At 36.8% G+C, this 23,164-nt stretch overlaps 1 protein-coding gene across 2 annotated transcripts in view; it reads right to left on the reverse strand.

Annotated features, from left to right (window-relative positions):
* ARSB (arylsulfatase B) overlaps positions 1-23,164 on the reverse strand; it is a 63,156-nt gene that overhangs the window by 29,253 nt on the left and 10,739 nt on the right. For both annotated transcript variants that reach the window (XM_015848644.2, XM_032441325.1), the window contains exon 5: positions 3,482-3,725. In XM_015848644.2, coding sequence (XP_015704130.1) covers positions 3,482-3,725 — 244 coding nt within the window. The remainder of the gene's footprint in view (positions 1-3,481; positions 3,726-23,164) is intronic.

Below are 23,164 nucleotides of genomic sequence, written 5' to 3' on the forward strand. Positions count from 1 at the left end.
TTAGGACCAGCCCATGGAAAACAGCAGGGTCCAGGAGCACTTTCCAAGTGAAAGTAAACTGTGGTGTAGCCGACCCTCTGCCACCAAAACAACTGAGAAAAACACCCCCCTGAGGCGCAAGTGGTAGAAGTGCCGCTCTGCTACACAGAGGCTCGAATCCCGGAGGCTGGACTCGATGATCTCTAAGGTCCCTTCCAACCCGCATGAGACTGTGATACTGTGATACTGTGATGTGATATCAAATGCAGCATATTACTTTGCTATCTTTGATTCCAGTTTGTACTGAAATTCTAGTGTGTCTGGCACAGCAGCACTCAACAGTGGTGCAACTTCATTCAGGTCAAGACTGTCCACTGTTAACCTCCACACACCACTGGACTTTCACATTGGCTATATGGGACTACAACTGCATGGAACTGTTACTGGAAACTGGAGCAGCCATTTACCTAAAGACCTGCCTTTAACATACCTATGCCTCTAGGGCCAAAGTCCATTTTCCATCACACTACCTCACATCCTCTCCACAGTCATGCAAGTAAGAATACAAGGGAACATGGTGTGTTCCAACTATGTCCCCTCTTAAGCAGAAGAGCACTTACTCCTAATAGTTGATGTGTTGGTCTACATGGGTGGGGGAGAAAACTCATTTTCTCTCTTTAAGCTGTTGAACTGGTGACTCCATAGCAGATGTTCAGACCCACAGGGAGGAAGAGCCTTTCTTCATATTACTGGAATTGTCCAGCAAATTTATCCACCATTTTTCCCTCTCCAACTTTCCAAGTCAATATTGCCAGTGACTTCACACACACTTCTGTAGCATGGATCACATGCCCTTGACTTCACTTGGATCTTTGGATAACTGACCATTATCCAGGTCAAGATAAACTGTCTTAAGCATGGCTTATTCCCACAAGTACCAGATGTTTCTTCTCCATGGTGATTCACTTGCTGGTATTACATACTTCTTCCTTGATGTACAACGGGGTTGCCTCCAGAGGGTAAGGGGTTGCCCCCCTTTGCCAATTGCTTTGTCAATGCATCTTTCCCTGAAGAGGGATCCCAGCTGCTTGACTTGTCTGCCCTGTTTGACTTTCTGGTACAAAAGCAGGGCCTGACAAAAGATTGGATCAGACCCAGTGGTATTTTCTTCCTCTAAAGGTTGATGAATATTGCTGACTACTGTTTGGAAGGCACAGGAGATAATCCAGCATGGTGAAGAGAATTGTTACCTCTGGCACTGTCAGAATCAGGACATACCTTTTCAAAATGTATCAGTTTTTTTAGAGTCCCACACATATTCATGAATGACATCTGAAACCATCAGAGGTGGCAGTTGTTACAGATACCTGACTATATCCTCCCACACACACTGCCACCCCAAACCCCACTCTGCCTCAGGCCAGATCTTTGGTTGACAGCAATTTAACCCTAGACAAAACTGCAGACAAAGCAATAGGATCTTCCCAGCTAGAATATCTCAAGAATATTCAGAATTAAAAATATATATATATTAGCTCTTTCTGAAGTGAGGAGTGTACTTGTTAGTAGTTTCCAGGATAAGATTCCTGAAATGTGAGAATGATGGCAGTTCTGAGTACAAATACCAGATTAAGTTCATGGTCCATTTAAATTGAGCACATGCTATATACAAACTGGCAAAACCATAAACAAACTTAGGCCAGCCCCCAGAGATGATAAACAATAAGAAAAGAATTAAGAAAAACAACTTTGAAAGCAAATAAAACAACATTGTGAATGAATAAATCATCGCTGTGATCCACAACTATCAGTCTAGTATAACTGCTATAAAAAATTAATGTGTTATCCTCAATCCTTTGAGCCTCGTGTTAGGTGCCAAAAGGACTTTTGTGGTTTAACCCAGCAGACTACTCAGCCATTCAATCACCTCCACCCTTCTTTAGTCAGACAGGGAGAGAATACGAAAAAGGTGAAGCTTGTGGGTTGAGATAAAAAGAGTTTAATAGGACAGAAAAAGAAGGGGAAGAAATCATAATGATTCAGATAAAAATGTACAAGCAAGTGATGTGTAAAACAATTGCTTATCAGTTCCTAACTGATGCTCATCTAGTCACCAAGAAGCAGCAGCACCCAAGGCCAATTCCACTCTTTTTATTACTCAGTTCATGGTATGAAATAGCCCTTTGGTTAGTTTAAGTCAGTGTCCTGTTGCCCTCCCAGTTCCTTATGTGTCTCCAGCCTCCTCCCTGGCAAGGCAGTGTGAGAAGCTGAGAATTCCTTGATGTAGTGTAATCACTTCCTCAACAACAACTCAAACATTGGTGTGTTATCAACACTGTTCTTTTCGTAAACTGAAACACAGCATCATATTAACAATCACTGTGAAAAAATAATCTTTTTCAGCCAAAACCAGGACAGGGCTCTAGAATACATTTCAGTAGAATGGAAGAGAACATTACAAGAACAGCTTTGGAAGATGGACTAACTGAATCTAAGTTTTAACTGAAAATACCACAAAGAGACATCACCAGAGCTCCTTTTGATAGCTTGTTCCAGTGATTAATCACCTTTATCAGTTAATGCCTTTTTCATTTATTCTTTTACATTCAACTTATTCTGCTGAGCCCACTGCACCAGTAACAAGCACATATTCATATGTACCCAGTGCCCCAAGTCCAATATCCAGTATTTGTGATATCATTTTTATTATGCTACTCTTGAGGAAAAATGTATCAGATTTAACTCATTTTCCTTTTAATGCACTGAAGACTTCATTATCTGACCTAATGGGGTCTGGGGTATCCCATTTAATACACACAGCATGAGAAGTACACAGAATCAGTCAGAGAGCAGTTAAATGTATTAGGTACTCATGGTCTCAGTGCAAATTCAGCTAGAGCTAAGCTGTCTTCTCTACAGTCATCTAAGTAATGAACTGGCTTAAACCAGGTTCAACATCACAAAATCAGGAACAAAGTCAAGTTTATCACTGTATCCAACCTCACAGGCTTTCTGAGACACTGGACAGTGTAATACAGACTCATCCAAATCCATCCAAATCCATCTTCAATTAGTTTAATTAAATTAGTTAATTAATTTAATTAATAAGTATGGTTAGATTTCCAACATGTCCAGTTCCCAAAGCATACTCCAGAGATGCCCAGCATGGCTGGGTCCATGTAATTTACTAACTTGTACTCCACACTGTACAAATCTGGTTCTGGAAGATAGAAAGTTCTTGAAAAAAATATACTGTATTTGTGCAGCACTGCACATGCACTGATAAATTCAGCACACCTAAGTTAACACGTTACAAAGGCCCTGCATCTGGGGAAAGGATTAACCTGCAACCTTTATAATTTTCTCACGAGCAAGAACCTGTATCTTCCCTTCAACTAGGGAAAATAGGAACCTTTTTTATTCTATTCAGCTCTGTTCCGTAGGTTTAATAAATTTTTCCCATACCAGAATTCTTACTCTGTGATTTGACATGCAGATATACCTGATAGTTTTCCAAACATCAAAGCCATCCAAAGGCTTTGTGCCACTGGTATGTCCTCCAGCAAGGTGCACCAGTGTTGGCAGCCAGTCGGAGATATGGATAAGTTCGTGACTTTCTACACCTTTTTGCTTCAGTAAAGGACTTGCAACAAAACCTACTCCTCTAACTCCTCCTTCCCAGAGCGTCCATTTTCTTCCTCTCAGTGGCCAATTGTTTCCACCTGCCATAGTTTGTCCTCCATTATCTGAAAAAAAGTAATTAGCCATAATCAGTGGTAAGAAAGGAACAGAACAATCCTCCATACAACATTTATTCACCCATTTGAAGTATATATGTATATTTTTTACAATCTAGGCATGACACGGGAGTTCATACAATGTACTGAATATGTTCAGAGTATTTAAAAAGTCAAGTCTTGCAGAAGTCTTAGAAATTACTGGGCAAAAACAATACCATCTTATAAAGCAGTGATTCAGAAAGTGACATTTAAAAACATCCTCTGACATTAGACAGCTCAAGTCTCTGGGATCAACAGCTTAATTTTATTTTCAGCTACATTCAAGACCACAGGAAGAGTTGCTATCAAAACCATCACTAGTACTCTGACTACACTAGCATTCCATTTTCCAAAGCAGTCATATTTTAAGTAGAAAACTGTTATTCCAGTGACAGGACACCGTACTCCTCATTCACAAATATTTTTTTTCCTTTTTTTTTGTAAGCTGCCCAAGTGACTTATTTGTTATATCAAACAAAAGCAAACGGCTTCTCAGACAAAAGCAGAAAGCTTGAATTGTAACTACTTGAAGTAGATGAACAACTTGGAAATATGCTAAATCAATTTTGGTTGGTAAGACTGTGCAAGATGGTCACAGAAAAAGCTGAACTTCAGATTACAGTAACACAGAAATACCTACATGAATCAGAGATAGCTCATGTAACTTTTTAACCAGATTTCCACATTTAGAAAAACACTTGGATTTCTAAAATTGTCAGGATTAATGATTTGAGGCAACTTTAGTTACTACTGTGTATTTCTTCTTGTTTATACCTGTTTTAATGATTTCAGAACAGTAACTGTCAACAATCTTTCTAAGCATGACTTTTCTGCATTTTAGTATGCTTAAAATTACTTTCAAAGTAGTCACTGAACTAAACTTTATTAAAAATTGTCAAGTCTCTGTTTTAAGTACGACCCAATTAAAATGCTGAAATTTTAGGTAAGAAGCAGGAAATTCACGTTCAGTCCACTACAGAAAGACTCTACTGTAATTGCCAAATGATCTCCCTTCTGTTTCACTAATTAAGAAGCAGTGTAAAACACTACTATGAATATTTTTCTACTGAAAGATTCCTTTTGTTCTACTAAGGAATAATCTAGAATAGGATTTTCAAAGGTGGAAGCCTTAACAGTTGAAAAAAACAGCATGACCTGAAAAGTACAATGTATTCTGTGGACCAATTAGCTTCCAGGAAGGCTGCATGGGTTAAAAAAATAATAATAATAAAGTCAAGAGCTTCACCATTTTCAGTACAAAATACAGGGAACCGAATCCTAGTTACCAATATTTCTCCCACAAAGATCTTGAGTATGGAGACCTAAGAATTCAAGCAGTTGTCTGAGACAAAATAAAAAGACATCAGTTCTATGGTTCCTTCTGAATTCAGTGTGAATAAGAATTCTTATCAGGAATAATGATGGGACAAAGTTCTCATAATTAACCTTTTAACCTTTGGAGAATTACAGTGTAGACGAGATGCCTTTTACTGTTAGAATTTAGTTAAGATTTGATTCTACAATTTGTCCTAAGTATATTTTTTTCTCCATATGACAAGCTACTATCTTTCCATATCAGTTCAACACTAATATTCAAGACTGCAGAAACTAACATATCAGCAAACAGCAAGGAATTAGAGAAGTAGAGTGAGCTATAGAAGAATGAAGGAAGTGTACGTTTCCTGGGTTACAGTCAGATCTTTATGTAGTTTTTTTGTTTCGTTTTTTTTCCAGAGCCTTCACCATCTGTAGTTTAGTTAATACACTCAACACTGTGCCAGATTCATTATGCAATAAACTCCTTGAGACAAGGCCTCTATCCAACACAAATCTACAAGTAAGGACTTGTGTGCAATACCATATGTAGTATATGATTAAAAGAAATGGGAGGAGGGGAACAATATTTTCTTGTTTTGCTAGTTTATCTGATATGCAAATGAAAAAACACAACATATGAAACAAGCTTCATCCCACTCATTTTCAAATTGCTAATTTACAATTTCCTTCTCCCTAAGGAATATATGTGCAAGGATTGCTTTCTGCTTCAGTTCTTTACTGAGCAACCAAGAAAGTTTTGAAGTATGGGAAATCAAGGTTTCTGTTCTGATTCTTGAAATTTTCATTCTAGTGAATCAGAATAGAGTTGATGATGCCAGAATAAACCATACCAATGGTTCATACCATTTTTAAAAGTTATACTTGTGTATTTCTGAATGATTTGAAGCATTATCTGGGACTTCAAAAGCAATAACAAATTAATGAGGAGAAAACATAATAACATTAAAAGATCATAATGTACCTACATTGATGAAACATTAAGGAATAAACAAGAACTCAATGACTGCATGAGATGTAGACCTGGGAGAAAGAAAGGCACAGAAAACCACTAGAGAACTGTAACTCATTTTTGGGGGTCTAGTGCATGTCTAGACAACAGGACATAAAGCAGACAGCTGCTGTGTACACACCTTTGCCCTAAGATAATACCCATGGATGTTACTTTTTTGATATTTTATCTACTGATGCTAAAAATTTGCATGGATTCAGAAAACCACCGAAGAAGTTTGAAGTTAAAATATCACTGATAGCTCTTAAGCGAAAAATAGCTACTCTGTTTCTTCAGCTACCTCTGCTGAAGATTTGAATATTTTCACAAGATTTTAGGTGAAAGGGCACCAATGATGAGTTCTAAAACCCTTTCCCAATCACATGCTGCCAGATACTGCTATAGTGAGAGGATACATATTCAGAGGGATCTTTTGTCTATGGGAGAACAGCCATTCTCAAATTATCCCAAACAAGCTAAATCTTCATGCTATTTCTCACTGAAACTTTATGTTATTTTAGCAAAGTATCTTGAACATGGAATGCATTCCGTAGTACATATGGAAAGTTCCAGTAGCTTAAAACACACACTTAACATCCACTTAGGTAAGAGATAAATAGGATCATTGTTGCTTCACATTCTATGCCAACTTCATATCCAATTCAGAATCCACTTCAAAACAGTATTTCCTCAATGATTGATCATCCATTTTTGCAACTGTTTCTCTCCATGACTCATCCTAATACATTATCTCAGCAGACGGTCTCCAGAGCAAAGCTTTTATAATCAAAGTACGTACAGCTAGAGGCTCTGATTTATAACACTTCTTAGCAAAGCTTCAGCCTTGCTACTTCAGCTGAAAGCAGAAGCCCCACCCCCTCAAGCATGATTCTTCAATAGTCTCTGTAATGGAGACAAACATCAAGTATGACATTCATTAAAAATAATGGCAGAAAAGTCTGGAAAAAGAAGTGAGCATATTTTTCCTGCTGGTAAGAATAATTTTTGCAATTACTTCTTTATAATTTAGGCTTCAATAATACCCACAACATATCGTGTGCATTAGAAAATTTATAAAACAAACCTACTCTTGTTCATAAAGAAAGGATGAAAGCGAAGAGAATAAGTCTGTAATTAGAAATGATGGTACTTGGCATAAATATAATCTAGCTAATTTATTCAGTACTGTTTGTTTTCTCAAATGGAAGAATTATGCATTTGTAATGAGCTTTGTTGTTGTCTCGGTTTGCTCTGATAGATGTTCAGCTATCTCTGTGTTCCCTTGGTATTCCTATCAAACCCATCATTTTGTGCTAACAGTAGCACCTGAAATATTATCATTCTGACAGGGTCTTCTTCTATAAGATGTTATCTGAAATATATGTAGGGTAAACAGCAAAACAAGGACTGAATATACAAAAGATGCAGAGAAACAGAAGTATCCCAGAAACTCTTAAAGTTTGATTTGAGCAAAGTAGTGCACACTTGAATTAGCTCCAGCTTTGCTGACTACAGAGAAATCTGAATAACAAAAGACAAACAAACAAAAAAACTCAATTATATGGTTGCACTGACTTGGAAGTGGTGTTATTCTTGCTATGTAAAAAAGTGAAAACTCTAAAAAGAAAATGAAAGATACTGACAGTTCTGTCAATCACTATGGAGAGATCCCACAACTGTTAGATTTGAGGGAAGGGAGTAGTCACAGAGAGAACAGTCTATAAAGGGCAGCAGATAATTCTGAGAGTCAGGAATTGGACAAAAATCTCTAGGAGTTAAAGTCAGATTAATCTCTGGTATTATCAACCCCTTGCCAATTCATGTCTCCTGTGAGTAGCATAATTGTGTTCTAATTTTGTGTTGGTCCTCAGTAACCAAAATATAAGAATCCTCTTATAAAAGAATTGTCATGCTGAGCAACTTCAATGGAACTGACGCTAACAAAAATTTTACAAAACAAAAAAATTTTTTTTTTAGGTCTTAGTAGACCTAAAACCCCTAAACCCATACAATGCCCCCAGACTGTTAATAGCAATGCATTTTATGTCAGTTTTTCCACACAAACGTATTTGTGGGAAGCACATCCTTGATAAAATAGATTGATTTAAAGCTCCCTGGACAAAATATTCTTTGCTTTAACAATACACAACACCCTAGGTCCTCTGAAGACTGTAGAAATTTACCATACATTTTGATGGTAAAATTTCTGCCAGTAAACAAACAAACAAATATGTATATATAATTCTCCTAACACTAGGAACTATTCCAGTATGCCTTCAAGAGCAAAATCATTCCACTTAAGACAATTTTTACAGTCTTTCAGTCATGAATCTATTTACATTCAATCACTCTCTCTCCCCTCCCCCCCCCCCCCCCCCCCCCCCCTCCCCTTTTTTAAAGTCAGTTCAATGCTGTTCACATTGATATTTTTCAGTGGTCTAAAATGAAACAATGAAAATAGCACTTTCCTACCAAAGCATTAGGATGAAATTCAGATAATACAAGCCATATTAAAAAAAATCTTTGTATAACTCTTTGTATAACTGGATGTTTGTCTTTCAAAATATTGTGGGTTTTGGTAAAGGTAATGAATATTTTAATAAAAGCCTTTCAACATAAGCACAACAAAGCTTGTACCTCTTTTCTGTACCTTTAAAAATGAAGGACAATTTTTTTTCCCTCACAGTCATCCATTTTATAAATCAATATTCACTGTCATATACATAAGAAAGAATTTAATTTGCTGTATCTGTAATCTGTAAACTGTCAAAGATGTATAACGGGAGTTCTTAAAGGAATCAATAAACAAAACTAAGCAGATATGCCACTCTGTTTCTCCCAAACTCTTCTCTGAAGAGTTGCCAGCTGCAGTCATGTGGGACACATGCAAGCAGTAAAGAGTTTAATGAATATAGCTTCTTTGAAGAAGAGTTTGATAATAAAGAACAGGAATGAAGCAATTCCGAGAGCAATAACTAATGAAGCATGCATAAATTCCAACCTAACAAACTTCAGTTTGACAAACTTTTTAATTGAATGACACTGCAAGAGAAGCAGCAGCCCACTTCAAATAATTAAGACAAGCCGCATACGCAACAGATAGTAAAAACCATGGGAAAAGCTGCCTGGCAATTCCACTGCAGCAATCTACTTTTTCTCCAAGAGGCTAGAAGGCTAGATCTTGTTTCTACTATAGCAAAGTAACTTACTATCTTTTCTTCCTTTCTTTCTTTCTTTAATAGAATACCCTTTTCTTCTTATGTTCTTCTTATGACCACAACAAAGCTAAACTTCACCTCACAGTCCTGTTGACACGCCTGGCAAACTGCTCTAGATGAGCTCATTGCAGAAGGCTTCCTGAAAATTCCCCACAGATCCATCTGGGATTGTATTAGATGCTGTTATTAAGCAGTTTTAATTCCAGTATTTCTTTTCAAGATTTTCTGTTTTGTTACTCCAAGTAAGGAGCTGCTCACAAGCCTCCTTACAGAAACTGTTTTTAACTTCTGTATGTTCTAAACCTTCCACTCTCACAAAACAATAAAATCAGAGGCTTTAGATTTGTAATATATATTATACAACTTTGCAATGGCAGAACTGTAATGCTAAGTTTGTATGTTAGTAATCCTAATTATCATAACAAGCTTAACAAATGTTTTTGGCATTTGTGGAATAAAAAACGCTTTAAAAATGTGGAACATATAACTCTTAAAAAAAAAATTAAAAAAATCACAGCATATAATGAATTATTTCCTTTAAGAAAAGTAACAGTCTTAACAGACTCCTCTTCCCACTTTCCCCTCCCGCCTCCCAAAAATAAAACCAAACCCAAATCAAACAAGTAAATAACAACAACGAAAACCCACCACCAACAAAAAACAACCCACTTTCAGTGCAACAGTCCACTAGGATTAACTATTCTGGACCATTTTGATGTCTCAGTGGAACATAGCCTGTATAAATAAACTCTAGCAATAAGTAACCAAAGTTATATCTAAAAACATCAACATGCATCATATATCATCATAAGAATGTTAAATTTACATAAACAAATCCACGTAGACACCTACAATCAGAAGTAGACATCCAAAAGCTTAACAGATCTTCATGCATATATATTCACTACACACAGAGAAAGAAAAAAAACAACTAACATTTAAGTGATGTATTCAATAAGTTGATAAAAAAATAAAATTAAAAAAAATCAAGTGATGTGAGGAAATTTTTTGACTGTGTAGCCACTTCATTATCCTATTCAGAACTCAGCAAAGGAAAAACATTTTACATATTATATGTAAAAGTGCAAAGCAAAGGAAAATTTAAGCACTGAGGATACTATAAATACAATTAGATATCACATATCTATTCACCTCCACGTTTATCATGTACAAGTGCCACTACAGTCCATAAAGAGCAGATTCAGTCTAACAGTCCTGGTTCTGTGCAAAAGATACCTTATTTCCTGAAAACTGATACAAAAGATTTGCCAAATACTCTTGCTGTACCAACAGAGCATTTCTTTGCTACTTTTTTCTATTTTTTACCGTTGCTTAATCTCCTATATTTTTCAACTGTTGAATTTTTCTGAAGGTGTAAGAGAAAACTCCCATGCTCCGAATTTTCTCCTCATGGGCCCCTGCAGTAAGCTGATCTAGCACACATCTGTCTGATATATAAACCATACTAAGCTCTGTTTGAAAGGTTTGTCTAAAGCCATGCAGTACTTTAAAAGTGAGAACAGACCAGGAAAAGAAAAAAAAAAATTCAACAAAAAAAACCCTAAACAATAATTGTTTAATTTTATAATGCAAATCTGGACACTTCAATATATTTAATCAAACTGGAGCATCATCAAAATAAAGGGAAAAAGGATTATTTCAAGCTCCTGATACTCCTGCAGCTACAGGCTGCATCAGCTGGATATATCCTAGCATGAAACATTCACGAAGTGTTTGAAAGGCAAATATGGTCAATAATAATTTATAGCACTTATTCCAGGTTTTACTTTTGAGTAACTCATTGCTTTCTCAAGATGAGAGAAACAAAACTACTTCTTTGCTAAATGGAACAATGGAGTCCCTTCCATATGCTCCCTCTTTTCAATTATGGTCAGGGCTGTATGTTTAATTTAAAAGACTGCTACAACCTCATTTTAAAGTACATCCCCCTCTCCACCTACCATCAGAAGAGATAGGTTTATGTGGTAGACAGACACTCCTCCATAAGCAGAGGAGTGACTGTGAGTGTGGTAGGAAGCGCCAAACTTCAAGTGTAAAGCTTGTAAGAGCCAGAAACTGTCCAATAGTTGGCAGTGTCTAGTTGTTTTCATTCAGTAAAAGCATTTGGAAGTTTATTTTGAATAAATTTGGGTTGCTTCCTCTGCTTCTGGAAGCAGTGTGAATTCACTTAGAACAAGTGTAGTGCTGTTATCCAAAAAAACAGTAATGGCTCTAATTAGGGCACATTTATTGCAGCATTCTGAGGGAAAAATCAGGAAGTCAGGCAACTGTTACCATACTTACAGACAGTCTGTATAAGCACAGATCAGCCAAAACTAATTTATCTATTTTTCCAAACAGATGGAAAATGCCTGACCCGAGGCCTGCCAGTTTTGTGCTCAAGTTGCAGCTGTAAGGTAAGAGAAGATGAAGAAATTCTAACATGTGAGAACATGATCCAGCCTAGAACTAGCTTTGTATCTTTTACTCATCAGTCCTGCACAACAGATTTTCCTGAATTCAGGTGCAGCAGAAGTTCTAAGATGTGCGCGGACTGCAGAGAAGGCTGCAAACATCAGAGAACCATTGTTTCAGGAAGAATATCTTGACCTAACACTATTATATTTTTAACCTTTAAAAAGGAAAAAAAACAAAAAAAAAACAAAAAAAACCCCAAAAAACAAAAAAACACCACATAACTTCCAGTCTTGTGGAGCTGCCAGACTTTAGAATTACATGCAAACAGGAGAGACAAATGATCCAATTTACATGCATTAAAGCCTCGTGCTTATGTCTAGAATCTGCATCTTCCATCATAATATCCTGTACCCCTTTTCCTCTGTGTTTATTTGAGGAGGACCGTTAAGATTGCACTTTGTCACTTATCTTACCCAAAATAAACAGAGCAATCTGGAGCTAATTTAAGTGGTTTAGCATATCAGGATACAGCTGGGAAAGATTTTAAGAGAAAGGCTCCAGATGAACAATAGCAGTGTGCAGCCGAGCAGCAGCAAGCACAGGAAGGCTGAGCAGACAGGCTGGCAGACAGCTGTCAGCCATTCCAATAACAATTCCTGCAGCCAGTGTTAACTAGTCAGCATTGAAACCCTCCAGCCAGCTCAGGAACAGCCACAAACAAAACAGAAAATTAAAAAGTTCACTTGAAATGACGGGAGTGTCAGGGCCAGAATTTAGTGTCATGAGCATTTCAGTTGTTCTTCGTTCATGTAGCAACAGCACAACTCCTGTCTGTCTATGATTTTTATAGCTGCAGGGTCCAGATGTCTTTTTTTTCCCCCTTGTTAATATTAAGCAGGCAGATGCAATGCCTTAACAGTTATGAGTTGATTCAGGCAATTGGATGAATTTATACATCTGTTTTTCACATCACTTTTCCTTGAGAGGAGTGACTTGAGCTCTTACCCACTTGGGGCCCTACCTATACTCAGGAAATCTTGGCACTGTTCATAATCAGAAAGAAACACACATCTACTGGCATACAACATTAAAATGAAACAGAACTCCTTCATTATTACTTGCAATACTGGACATTTGAAAAAAGGGTAGCAAGTACCTTAACAAATGTATCTTTCTTAAGCCAACTCTCAAAAAAGCATATAAACCACAAAAATTGAAATTCCACCTCATAGTTCTCTCAACCAAATAAATGAAGAAAAGTAGAAAGAAAAATCTTTGTAATACTAGTCCTAAACTTTGAGGGAGGAAAAGAAAAAAGAAAAAGAAAAAAAAAAAAAAAAAAAGGTGGTTAATTACTTTGCAATCTGTTGTAATCATTCTGTCTACTGTAGTCTATTTCATTTTCCTCAAGATGACAATGAAATGAAACAGATAAGTTTATTAAGTATACACTGACAAGATGAAAAATATATCCGTTTCGAACCCATATATTCAGCATTGTCTGAGCCTATGGTAGCCCTAAAGCCACCCTAGCTTTGGCTAAATGCAATAAAGTTTATAGAGGAGAAAGGGGATTATATGATAATATGGTGGCAAACAAACACAGATAATGAAGAGAAAATGAAGGTTAAATAAAGCATGTTCTTTCCCTTCACTGATCTAAGTTGCATTTTTAATCAGTTTCCATAAATTAAAGATTTTCTGCACTGGATTATGTCACTAGGATGGGGAAACAGCAGAAAACAGGATGCCAGAGAGGCTGTGGGTGCTTTTTCCCTGAATGTGTTCAAGACCAGGTTGGATGGGGCCCAGGGAAACTTGATCTTGTACCAGATCTGGAGGTATTCTATGGTGGCGTGAATAATGCCTGAGTACATATTGCCAAATAGAAGACATTAAGTTGGCTATAACTGAACACATTTCCCTGAAATACTACTAATAAAAAATACTAGGGTGTTTTTCAGACGTACATGTAATGTTCTTCTTCTCCTTCTTAATGTTGCCCCACTAATACAACTTGCAAGGGGGTGACAAGAAGAAGCTCTTAAAATGTATTGTTAATCGAGATTATTCTATTCAAAAATTATGACTTCCTTTCCCAATTGCACGCCAAAATAAGACATTTTCTAATTGATCTCATTATCTTAATCACTGCAAAATACCTCTGAGACACTACAGCAGTTCAGTAAGGTCACCAGCAATTTCCTCTTTGAAAAACTCAACATTTCTGCAACATCATCATCCTTATCCTTGAACTTTCTGACACTTTTGATCATGTATCCTGAATCCTGAAGTCATGAAAGCTCTCCTCTTGCAATGCTCTGCCATTTCTGACCACAGTCAGTTTTCAAGTTTATATTCTCATTTCTTTCAAGAGTTATCTGTCCATATTCACAACAGAAGAAAACTTAAAGACTTCAAGGTAACACTCAAGTTGCATATCTTGTTCTTAGTAGGCATTGTAGTCTGATGTTTTCATGCCTATGTGTAACTAATGATCATTTCTTTCTTTGCCTCTACTATGAATGGAACTGGAAACTAGTTGACCTGAAAAGGATAAATTTTCTATGATAAGATTGCTAAGGAAATTCATAAAGCACTGACAGGTTCATTGGTTCAAATTCAGTATTTCACCAAATAGCTTTGGACTAGCTTTGGACTGTCCAGTGTCTACCAGTACAGGCATACTTAAGAGGGCATGACAGTACCCTGTGATTTGAGTTCCCCAAGCACCACACTTAAAACCGAAGATTTATCTTCCTGGACTGAGCACTCCCATCTTTTCTTTACCTTCAATTTGAAACAGGAATTGATCTTCAAGAATCCAACTTGAAGTCTTTCTCAGCATTATGGAATAAGTGACCCACTAAATTACTTAAGGTTCTTGTTCAGCCAAGGGCTTCCTCTCAGTTGTTGTAAGTTGCTGTAAAATGTCCTGTTTTGGTTCTGACCAAACTAATTTAAAGAGTTAAGATAATTAAAAGCTCTCAGATTGTGCAAGAGGAGGCCAGAAGTCTTTCAACAATGGCTGGTACATCTGCATGTGAGCTTACTCTCAACTTAATTCCATCAAAATTATCTCAATTAATAAACCAAACCCACTATAACTACTGAGAACGTTCGAGCTACTCAAGGTCACTTGAAGAGAATCACAGGAAGCCACACTGTCCCTGTATGCAGCTGAGAGACCCCAGGGGCAATCACCTGTGATGAGACATACAGAGGGCAGAAAAACACCTGTGGGCAGAAAAAAGCACTGGTAGAAAGAAGCCGTTCCACCCATCAGCATCACCGTCCACACAGACATTTCTGAGACAAGCATTTTCTTTTTTTCTTCACTTTGTTGTGTTTTTATTTCTGTTGTCTTTGACTTCCTGTAACTACAGCTGCTGACTGGCAGCAGTTTACATCTCCTAGTCAATGTGAATCACTTGTGGTCAGTAATGTGTAATTATTAAGCTCTCTTAAACATAGCTTTGCTTTTTCAGTCAATCATAAGCGCTAGTATAAAGCCTGAAGGCAGATTTATGCAGCATAACATGCAGTAATTCCAAGAAGAAAGATACGATTTTGTGTATTTGAAGCCTCAGGTTTCTACATATAACTTTCAGGAGAACAATACTGGAAGCCACTTTTTTTTTTATTTTTGTTTTTGTTTTGTTTTTTCCTTCCCTTGTGAACAGTAATAAAAAAATGCAATTGTAAGAATTTGGACTTGACAGAAAAACATGTGCAGGATGTCATTCTTAAGATCCGCCTATAACAAATGCTTATTTGATTTCAAAACGTGTCATAGTGTTGTAGTGCAAACAAAAGCAGACTGAACAATTATTAAAACTATCATAATTTTGCAGATGTCAATATATTTCAGCTCTTTTGCTGCCAATTTGTTAAAATATTCCCTTGCAACCTATCAGAAGCAGTGCAGTACTCTGAGACATGCATATGATCAGTAATAATCTTTTGCAAAACTTAAACACGCAGACTGCATCTAATATAAGAGGTTCATAAGGAAAAGCACACTCTGCAGTTGCTGCATTATTACTTCTGCTTGAAGCCATTTGCCTTAAAACATAAGTAAAATTTCTGCTGCTGCTTCTTCTCAACTAAGTTCAAACAACTCTGGAATCTTAATGAGAATTCAGGGTCAGTGTACACAAAGCACTGGCTATATATATTAACATGAGAAAATGCAATTAGAGGTCAAATCTCAAAACGAGCACAGGCAACATTCTACATGGCTGCAGTGCTGAAAGTTCATATAGTAAGTGTGGGTGTTTCTTCCTGATTAAAGAAAGATTTCCAGATGAAGAAATACTTAATACTAGTAAAAGACATATTCCAGTCATATGAGACAAATGAAGAAACTCTGAGTTGCAAGAATTGCAAATGGTATGAAGAATATCAGTAGGAACATATAGCAAAAGCAGAGCAAAGATTAAGATGGAGCTGAAAAAAAATGAAATACAAAGAAAAGTCCTTGTGAATGGAGTGAGAAATGAGCTTATTAGTTCAAACTTTAGTTTGAAGAGCTAAGAACATACAACAGACATTGCAGTAAGTGGTCTCAAAGCCAGTTTTACATCAGATGTTTACACTGTCTGATACATGCATCCAAAGCCAAATCTAACAACGAGAACTAATGTTAAGGGCTACTTTGAAACTCTCTCCTTGTTCAACTTTATTTGCAATAAAGAAGGACGGACACTTTCCATGTGCTAGCCTTCACTATCTTACAGGTTTTTTTCCCAATATTAAACACATCCCTTATGCTTCCAACACTGTTTCGTTAAAAACAAGCAAACAAACAATCAGAAAAAAACCATTCTTTTCTATAAGCACAGGAGACAAACAACACTATGATCTACCCATACTAAATCTTGTGATAATCTGTTTTCATCTGTCTAAATCCTACAGATTGCCAGGAGATGCTGGAACCACAGTTTTTCATTCAGCAGTTATTTTTGCCTACCATTTTTTTCCATGAAAATAGACACTACAAGATTCCCTTATTGTCTGTAAGTGCATAACCTTAGACAGAGTCCACTTAGTCTTCATCTCTATCCTAGAGTTGTGAGGGTTAACGTTCTGCTTTGGACACTCATCTCTCATCATTTGACAGTCACAAAAAATTTGTTTCCTTACACCAGATCATTTCATCGTGGTCCAAACTGACTCCCTCATCTGTGCCACAACATCCTCTCTGCAGCTGCTCTTCATGGCTGCTATCTTCACTGCCATCCTGTCAATAATCTAGATGAGTATCGTGAGTGATGTCTTTAGTCTCTGCTACTTCTGTTTGAGCATCTTCTAAGGCTTGCTTCCACCAGCATTGTGAAGAGGTGATAGAGAGAATGAGTCAGTGAGGGAGTGGGGAGTGTATGTTTCCTGCCTATTTTTTTCTCTTTTTTAATCATCTTTAGGAACTCCTACTATTATGTCATTCAGATGAAAACATGTAGCACAGAAAAAAAAAATTTCAGTAGCAACAAGTGCTGCAAAGAAGAGTTCGAATTGTTCCACTGGCCAAGGGGAGAGTCTTTACAAAGTCCCCTAAGAAAGCAAATTGTATTTCATGGTATGAAAAGCTTAGTTCCTTCTAGACATCTATTAGAGAAATGAATGATGAGGAAAATTGAAAGGAAAGAGCACAAAACTAGGATACCAAACTTTTTATCCACTTCTGAAATCAAACAATTTTAGCTGATATGATGTCTGTACAGAATAGGTGTGATTTGGAAAAGCTACTATTTATGTCCTTTATTTTTTTAAAACTTGAAATATGTAAAATGTACAAATTCCCAGGCGTTCAACATCTCTATATTCAAATGTTGTAAGTAAATTCAGCTGGTTATATTTATTTATGAATTAAAGCAGAGAGAAAAAATCTTATTGCTTAACACATGCTAAACTGAAATTTTCCCCAGATACAGATCAATTATGTTAAATACACAGGAATAACATAGATCATAGAATGCTTAGATTTGGAAGAGACCTTTAAAGGTCATCTAGTCCAAATCCCCTGCAATGAACAGGGACAACACAGGATGATGGAAAGTGAAAGTGAGAAAAGAATATAAAAGATAGTTGTGCTGAGCTTTAATATGGAAGCTCTATTTTTTTCTGTAGTTTAGCCTTCACACATTTATTTGGAGTGCTCTTTAATTCTGAAATATTCAAAAGTATAAAAAAATAGAATTCTAGCCAAGCCATAGCATGCTTGTGAATATAAAGGTATGAAAAAGAAAGGAAAATGCAAAGAAAGAACACAGATTTGGAACAACTCAGCATGGATTTCATACATATTTTTCTGATAATACTAGGGCCATCTAATAACATCTGTAGCCTCTTCCAAATGCTTAACCCAGACTAGACAATATCGTACTCAGTTTCTGTAAATCAGTGACAGATCTTCCTTTAGTTCCTGTATTGGTCCACAAAAGCAAGAGCTTGCTCTGGTCCAATATAACAAAATAGGTGGCATTACTTTCAGAGCAGCCCCCATTAATGGGAGACATTACATTTGGAGTGATCAACATAGATAAGAGACTAGTTTATTTGAAAAAGGCATACATTTGGTTACATTTTAATATTCAGTATCTTTAACAGTATCTGATGATATAATAGTACCTAATAGATTTGTACATTCATAGCCATAGTATAAAACAACTTAGAGGATGAGAAATACTTAAGGTTAGGAAAGGAAGTCATGAGGAAAAACAAGAAGGCTTATTTACCCAGATTTTTTTCTAGGATACAGTCCCTACTCAAAGCGAAAGACATTTCACCATTTGCTTACCCAAGACAGGCAGAACAATCAGAGACTGCCATATTTACCACATCTTAGTAAAATAAGTACAGACTAAACTCCTTCCTTCTCAAGTTTCTGCTGCATTTCCACTGTGCAAAAACTAAGCATGGGAAAAGCTTGAAAAGGATTACAGACACGTTTTGAATACTTCTCTTCCTTTTCTTCTTGTGCTTCTGCCTTAGGAGACTTCACAATGAATCATAAACAGCAAGAACAGACTTGTCCTCCAATCCTGCATCTCACAGCACCTACTGTGATCCTACCAGTTTGCTGCCATCAGCCAGGAAGCACAATCACATCAACAGAGCATGAACTACATAAAATGGACTGGGGACACATCATTAACTATCCATAACAACCACCACACTGCATTACTGAAAATGTTGCTTTGTCATCTCCTTTGTTTAATTCTATATTTTTTTCCAACACTGAATTGTTGATTTTTCTATCCAACATTACTGCATTCTAGAAATCAAATGCAATTCAACATTGAATACAAGAGGCTATTTAGGTTCCTTAAATCCACAACAATTAGATATTAATGGAAGCAATCAGTATAGAAAAAGATGGCAGGAATAATATGGCATGTCCCATTCATCCACAGTTTGGTTCTGTAAGCATTTGTTACAAGCTAGCGCTCCTCTGCAGGACTGGGGCTTTATGTGCAATCATGCTCTTATACCTAATTGCTACCATATGGAGGCCAGTGTAAGGGTCCATCCACAATGAAGCAGAACTGGAAAGTCTATTAAAAGTTAACCGTGAAGTTATTTTATACCTAACTTATAAACTTTAAGAAGCCAGTCTAACAATGTTAGTCTCGATACCATTGAAAACAGAGTATGTCAGCAGAGTGCCTCACACTACACATAATGTTTCTACACTGCTACTTTCTGAAGTTTGCAATTATTTTAAAAATAAGTAAAATGAGTGACACACAACGTGCACACAAACTTAGACAAAAGTAAACAAAGTACAGACATTGACATTAAAACAAAGGATGGGAAACAGTCAGCTTTCTTGTATTTGTCCATTTGTGTATAGAAATTTTGGATATAACACTTCCATCAGCCACCAGTATCAAGAATATAAGCAGACACTTTGTTATTGTTGTTGCTGGGTTTTGGTCTGTTTTTTGTTTTTTTCTCCTCCCAGTTCTGAGGGTGAATTTGGTATAGGCAAGAAGGAATTAAATAGCATTTACTAGTGCCAGACACAGCGTGAGCAAGCACTAGACAGCTTCAATGCACAGCTCTGTAAATGCATCTTATTTTTGACCTCCCACATTCTTTCTGAAAGTCTAGGTCACAGAACAGACCTTCGGAGCCTTTCTTTTATACAATTGAAGCTCATGATTGTGGCTCAGAGTTAAACAGAGAGGACTGTCAATAGCAGTGGTAAAAGATCACATTTGGAGAAAATTTCTCCCCTCTGATCTTCACAGCATGAATGCTGCTTATTCTGTACATGTTCCAAGTATGGAACTCCCATTGAGGTTTTGTTTAAGAAAAAAAAAAAAGAGAGAGAGAGAGGGAGAGAGACAGTAAAGCATACAGAGCAGAGATCTACACTGTGGATAAGCTACTCACAGCATGAATTAGAGAATAACTTTGCCCTTAATTTGAACTCGAGTTCTTTCCTATTTCTCCATATTGCATTTGAAAGATCCATTTGTTGCTGCATTTTTGAGTTGTGCTAGAAGTGTGACAAAAATGTAAGCACACTCCTCTGATAGTTTCTAGCAGGAAACATGCATTTTCATTTAGTTAAGATTTGCAGATGAAAAAACACTCGTATATTTCACTGTGATTCTGTGGAAAGAGCAGCCTTGAAGGCTCAACACAAGCAGGAGAAAAGCTACTTAAAGTCTTCAGACAGCTGATCCATTATTATATCTTAATACAGATTTTTGTATGTGTATCATCAAAGAACTACTGAAAGCCATTCAGTTAGAGGAAACAGAAACCCACACCTTCTCCTATAAAATTCTGCTCATGTAATTTTCATCAAGATTTAAGTGCACCCATCGGGCTTTCATTTTCCATCAAGAGAATATAATACTTCTGCCGCATCAGAGCACTGTGTTTTTACAGAACACTGTTCAGATAAATCAACTTTTCTTCTTCAGCTTAACAGAACTGTCTGTTTCTTCTCCTGACTGTTCTAACATGAAGGGGAAAAAAAGAAAAAAAAAAAAAGAAAAAGAAAAAAAAAGGAAAAACTGATCTCATGGAAAAAAAGAACTTTATAAAAAGACTCCAACAGTTACAAACACGGCCTTCCAACAGCTGCATATACAATGTTCTTTTTCATTCTATACATTTTTTCTTTTTTTTAAATCCCCTGTCTTCCCCACTGCAGTTTTAGCAATAGGAACAATGCAAGTGCAAATAGTTTCAAGGCAATCATTTTACTGTAAGCAGCTTCAGCAACTAAACAGGGCTCAGAGTTACAGACCCTGCTCCATCAGGTCAATATTAGAATACACAATCATGAAACACAAGAGAAATACAAAGGCAAAATTTTAACTGAAAACCAATGTGAGTAATCTGAAAAACTTCTCATATGTCTGCAGTAGGCAATTTAAATGAGACACAATGAGCAAACCAGTATAGTTGTATAGGAATTATACTCTAATGCAAACCTTTAACGGTGGTGTGAAATTATTAAATGTCATTAACATGTGAAATTAGCTGTTTTCAGCATTTACCATTACCCTCAGTCTGAGAAAAAAAACACAAAAAAAGCAATTGCTAGGATGGCTAAGTAAAAGCTTTAACCAAAAATGGACAGTTACTAACACTGGGTAAAGCCAATTTCTGAGTTTACTTACAAGTGAACTTCACTTTCAGTACTGGCATTTCCTTAAAGCAGGAAGAAAAATACCAGATTCTGGCTATGCAGGAATTTTAAACACAGCCTGATAAGAAGTGAGTATCTCTGCCATGAGGTTGCCCTCTGTTCAGGAATTCAATTTCAGAAGGTTTGCAAGAGAAAAAGTAGGGAAGGGCGATGGGACTTAATGCCATAAGAAAGAAAATAAAGCAAACAAACATTTCCTACAGAACGTTTCATGTTTTCACAGGATTTTAGAATAAGAAAAAAAGAAAGACAGTATATTTCTTGAGTATCAATATTTTCTCAGCTTTCATTTTTATATTAATTTCCTTCATAAGATAACATTTCTACTTTTCATAACATAATTACAAGATAGTCTAGATGTTTCATTACAACTATCTGCATCTTGTTACATTAATTTAGATGTCACCCATACTTTATTGGGGGGAAAAAAAATAAGAATGAAAGCCAATACTGGTGTAAGAAACACCAAACACATGCCAGCAATGCGTGCTTGCAGCCCAGAACACCAACTGTATCCTATTTTAACTCAAGGGAAGCGTGACGCAGATCAAGGGAGGTGATTCTGCCTCTCTACTCTGCTCTCATGAGACCCCACCTGGAATACAGCATCCAGTTCTGGGTCCCCAACTCAAGAAGGACATGGCACTGCTGGAGTGGATATAGAGGAGGGCCACTAAGATGATCCGAGGGCTGGAGTACCTCCACTATAAGGACAGGCTGAGAGAGCTGGGGATGTTCAGCCTGGAGAAGGCTCCAGGGGGACCTTATAGCAACCTCCCAGTATCTGAAGGGAGTGCATAGGAAAGCTTGGGAGGGACTTTTTATAAATGCATGTAGTGACAGGATGAAGGGAAATGGTTTTAAACTGGAAGAGGGTAGATTTAGACTAGATGTCAGGAAAAAATTCTTTACTATGAAGGTGGATGCCCAGCTAAGTTGAGAATGATCCCTCCCTGGAGGTGCCAAAGGCCAGGCTGGATGGGGCTTTGAGCAACCTAGTCTAGAAGAAGGTGTCCCTGTAACAGGTGAGTTGGATCTAGGTGATCTTAAAGGTCCCTTCCAACCCAAGCAATTCTGTGATTCTATGATTATGTACAGCTTCCATTATTTCTCACTCACAGGCAGTACTGGAAATCAGTGCAAGTGCAGTAGTAAGATTCACCTTTTGCTTGTAGAATAACAAACTTAAACAGTCCAGACAAAAGCTGTAATTTCAAACACAGTGACTCAAATACTCTTATTGAAGGTGCTTGCAACTTAGATACATAGTTAAATAATGCAGATGCTCTGTCAGTTTCTTTGATGACAGTACACTGAACTTTTCAGAGTTCCCTGACAGGACTGATTAAACTAGTTCTTCAGCAAACCTGCTGTAATTGAGGAGGTATACTAGAAATTCTGTCTGATAGCACATCTAACAGTACAGTCAGATAGTAACTTTTCCAGTCAATCTGTCCTCTCACTGCTTTAGACAGTTTAAATCTAAGTCCCCTTAAGTTGCTTCCCGACAAAAGAGAATGAATGGAAGTTTACTCAAGAGTAAAGACATAAGGAAGATATAAAAAAGATATTTTAAAAGTCCAGTAAAAGACAGATCCCTATTTTTTAACAAAGAAGGAAAATATGCAACATTTTATCAAGCAAAAGCCAAAATATGCTTTAAAATAATAAAAAAGAAACAATATGCTTAAGATAAAACAAATGAGAGTAAGAATTCTTTAATAGAGAAACATAATATAAATTTCTAGAGAAAAATACATGAGTATGTAAG

Source organism: Coturnix japonica, chromosome Z (assembly GCF_001577835.2).
Source record: "Coturnix japonica isolate 7356 chromosome Z, Coturnix japonica 2.1, whole genome shotgun sequence".
Classification (NCBI taxonomy): domain Eukaryota; kingdom Metazoa; phylum Chordata; class Aves; order Galliformes; family Phasianidae; genus Coturnix; species Coturnix japonica.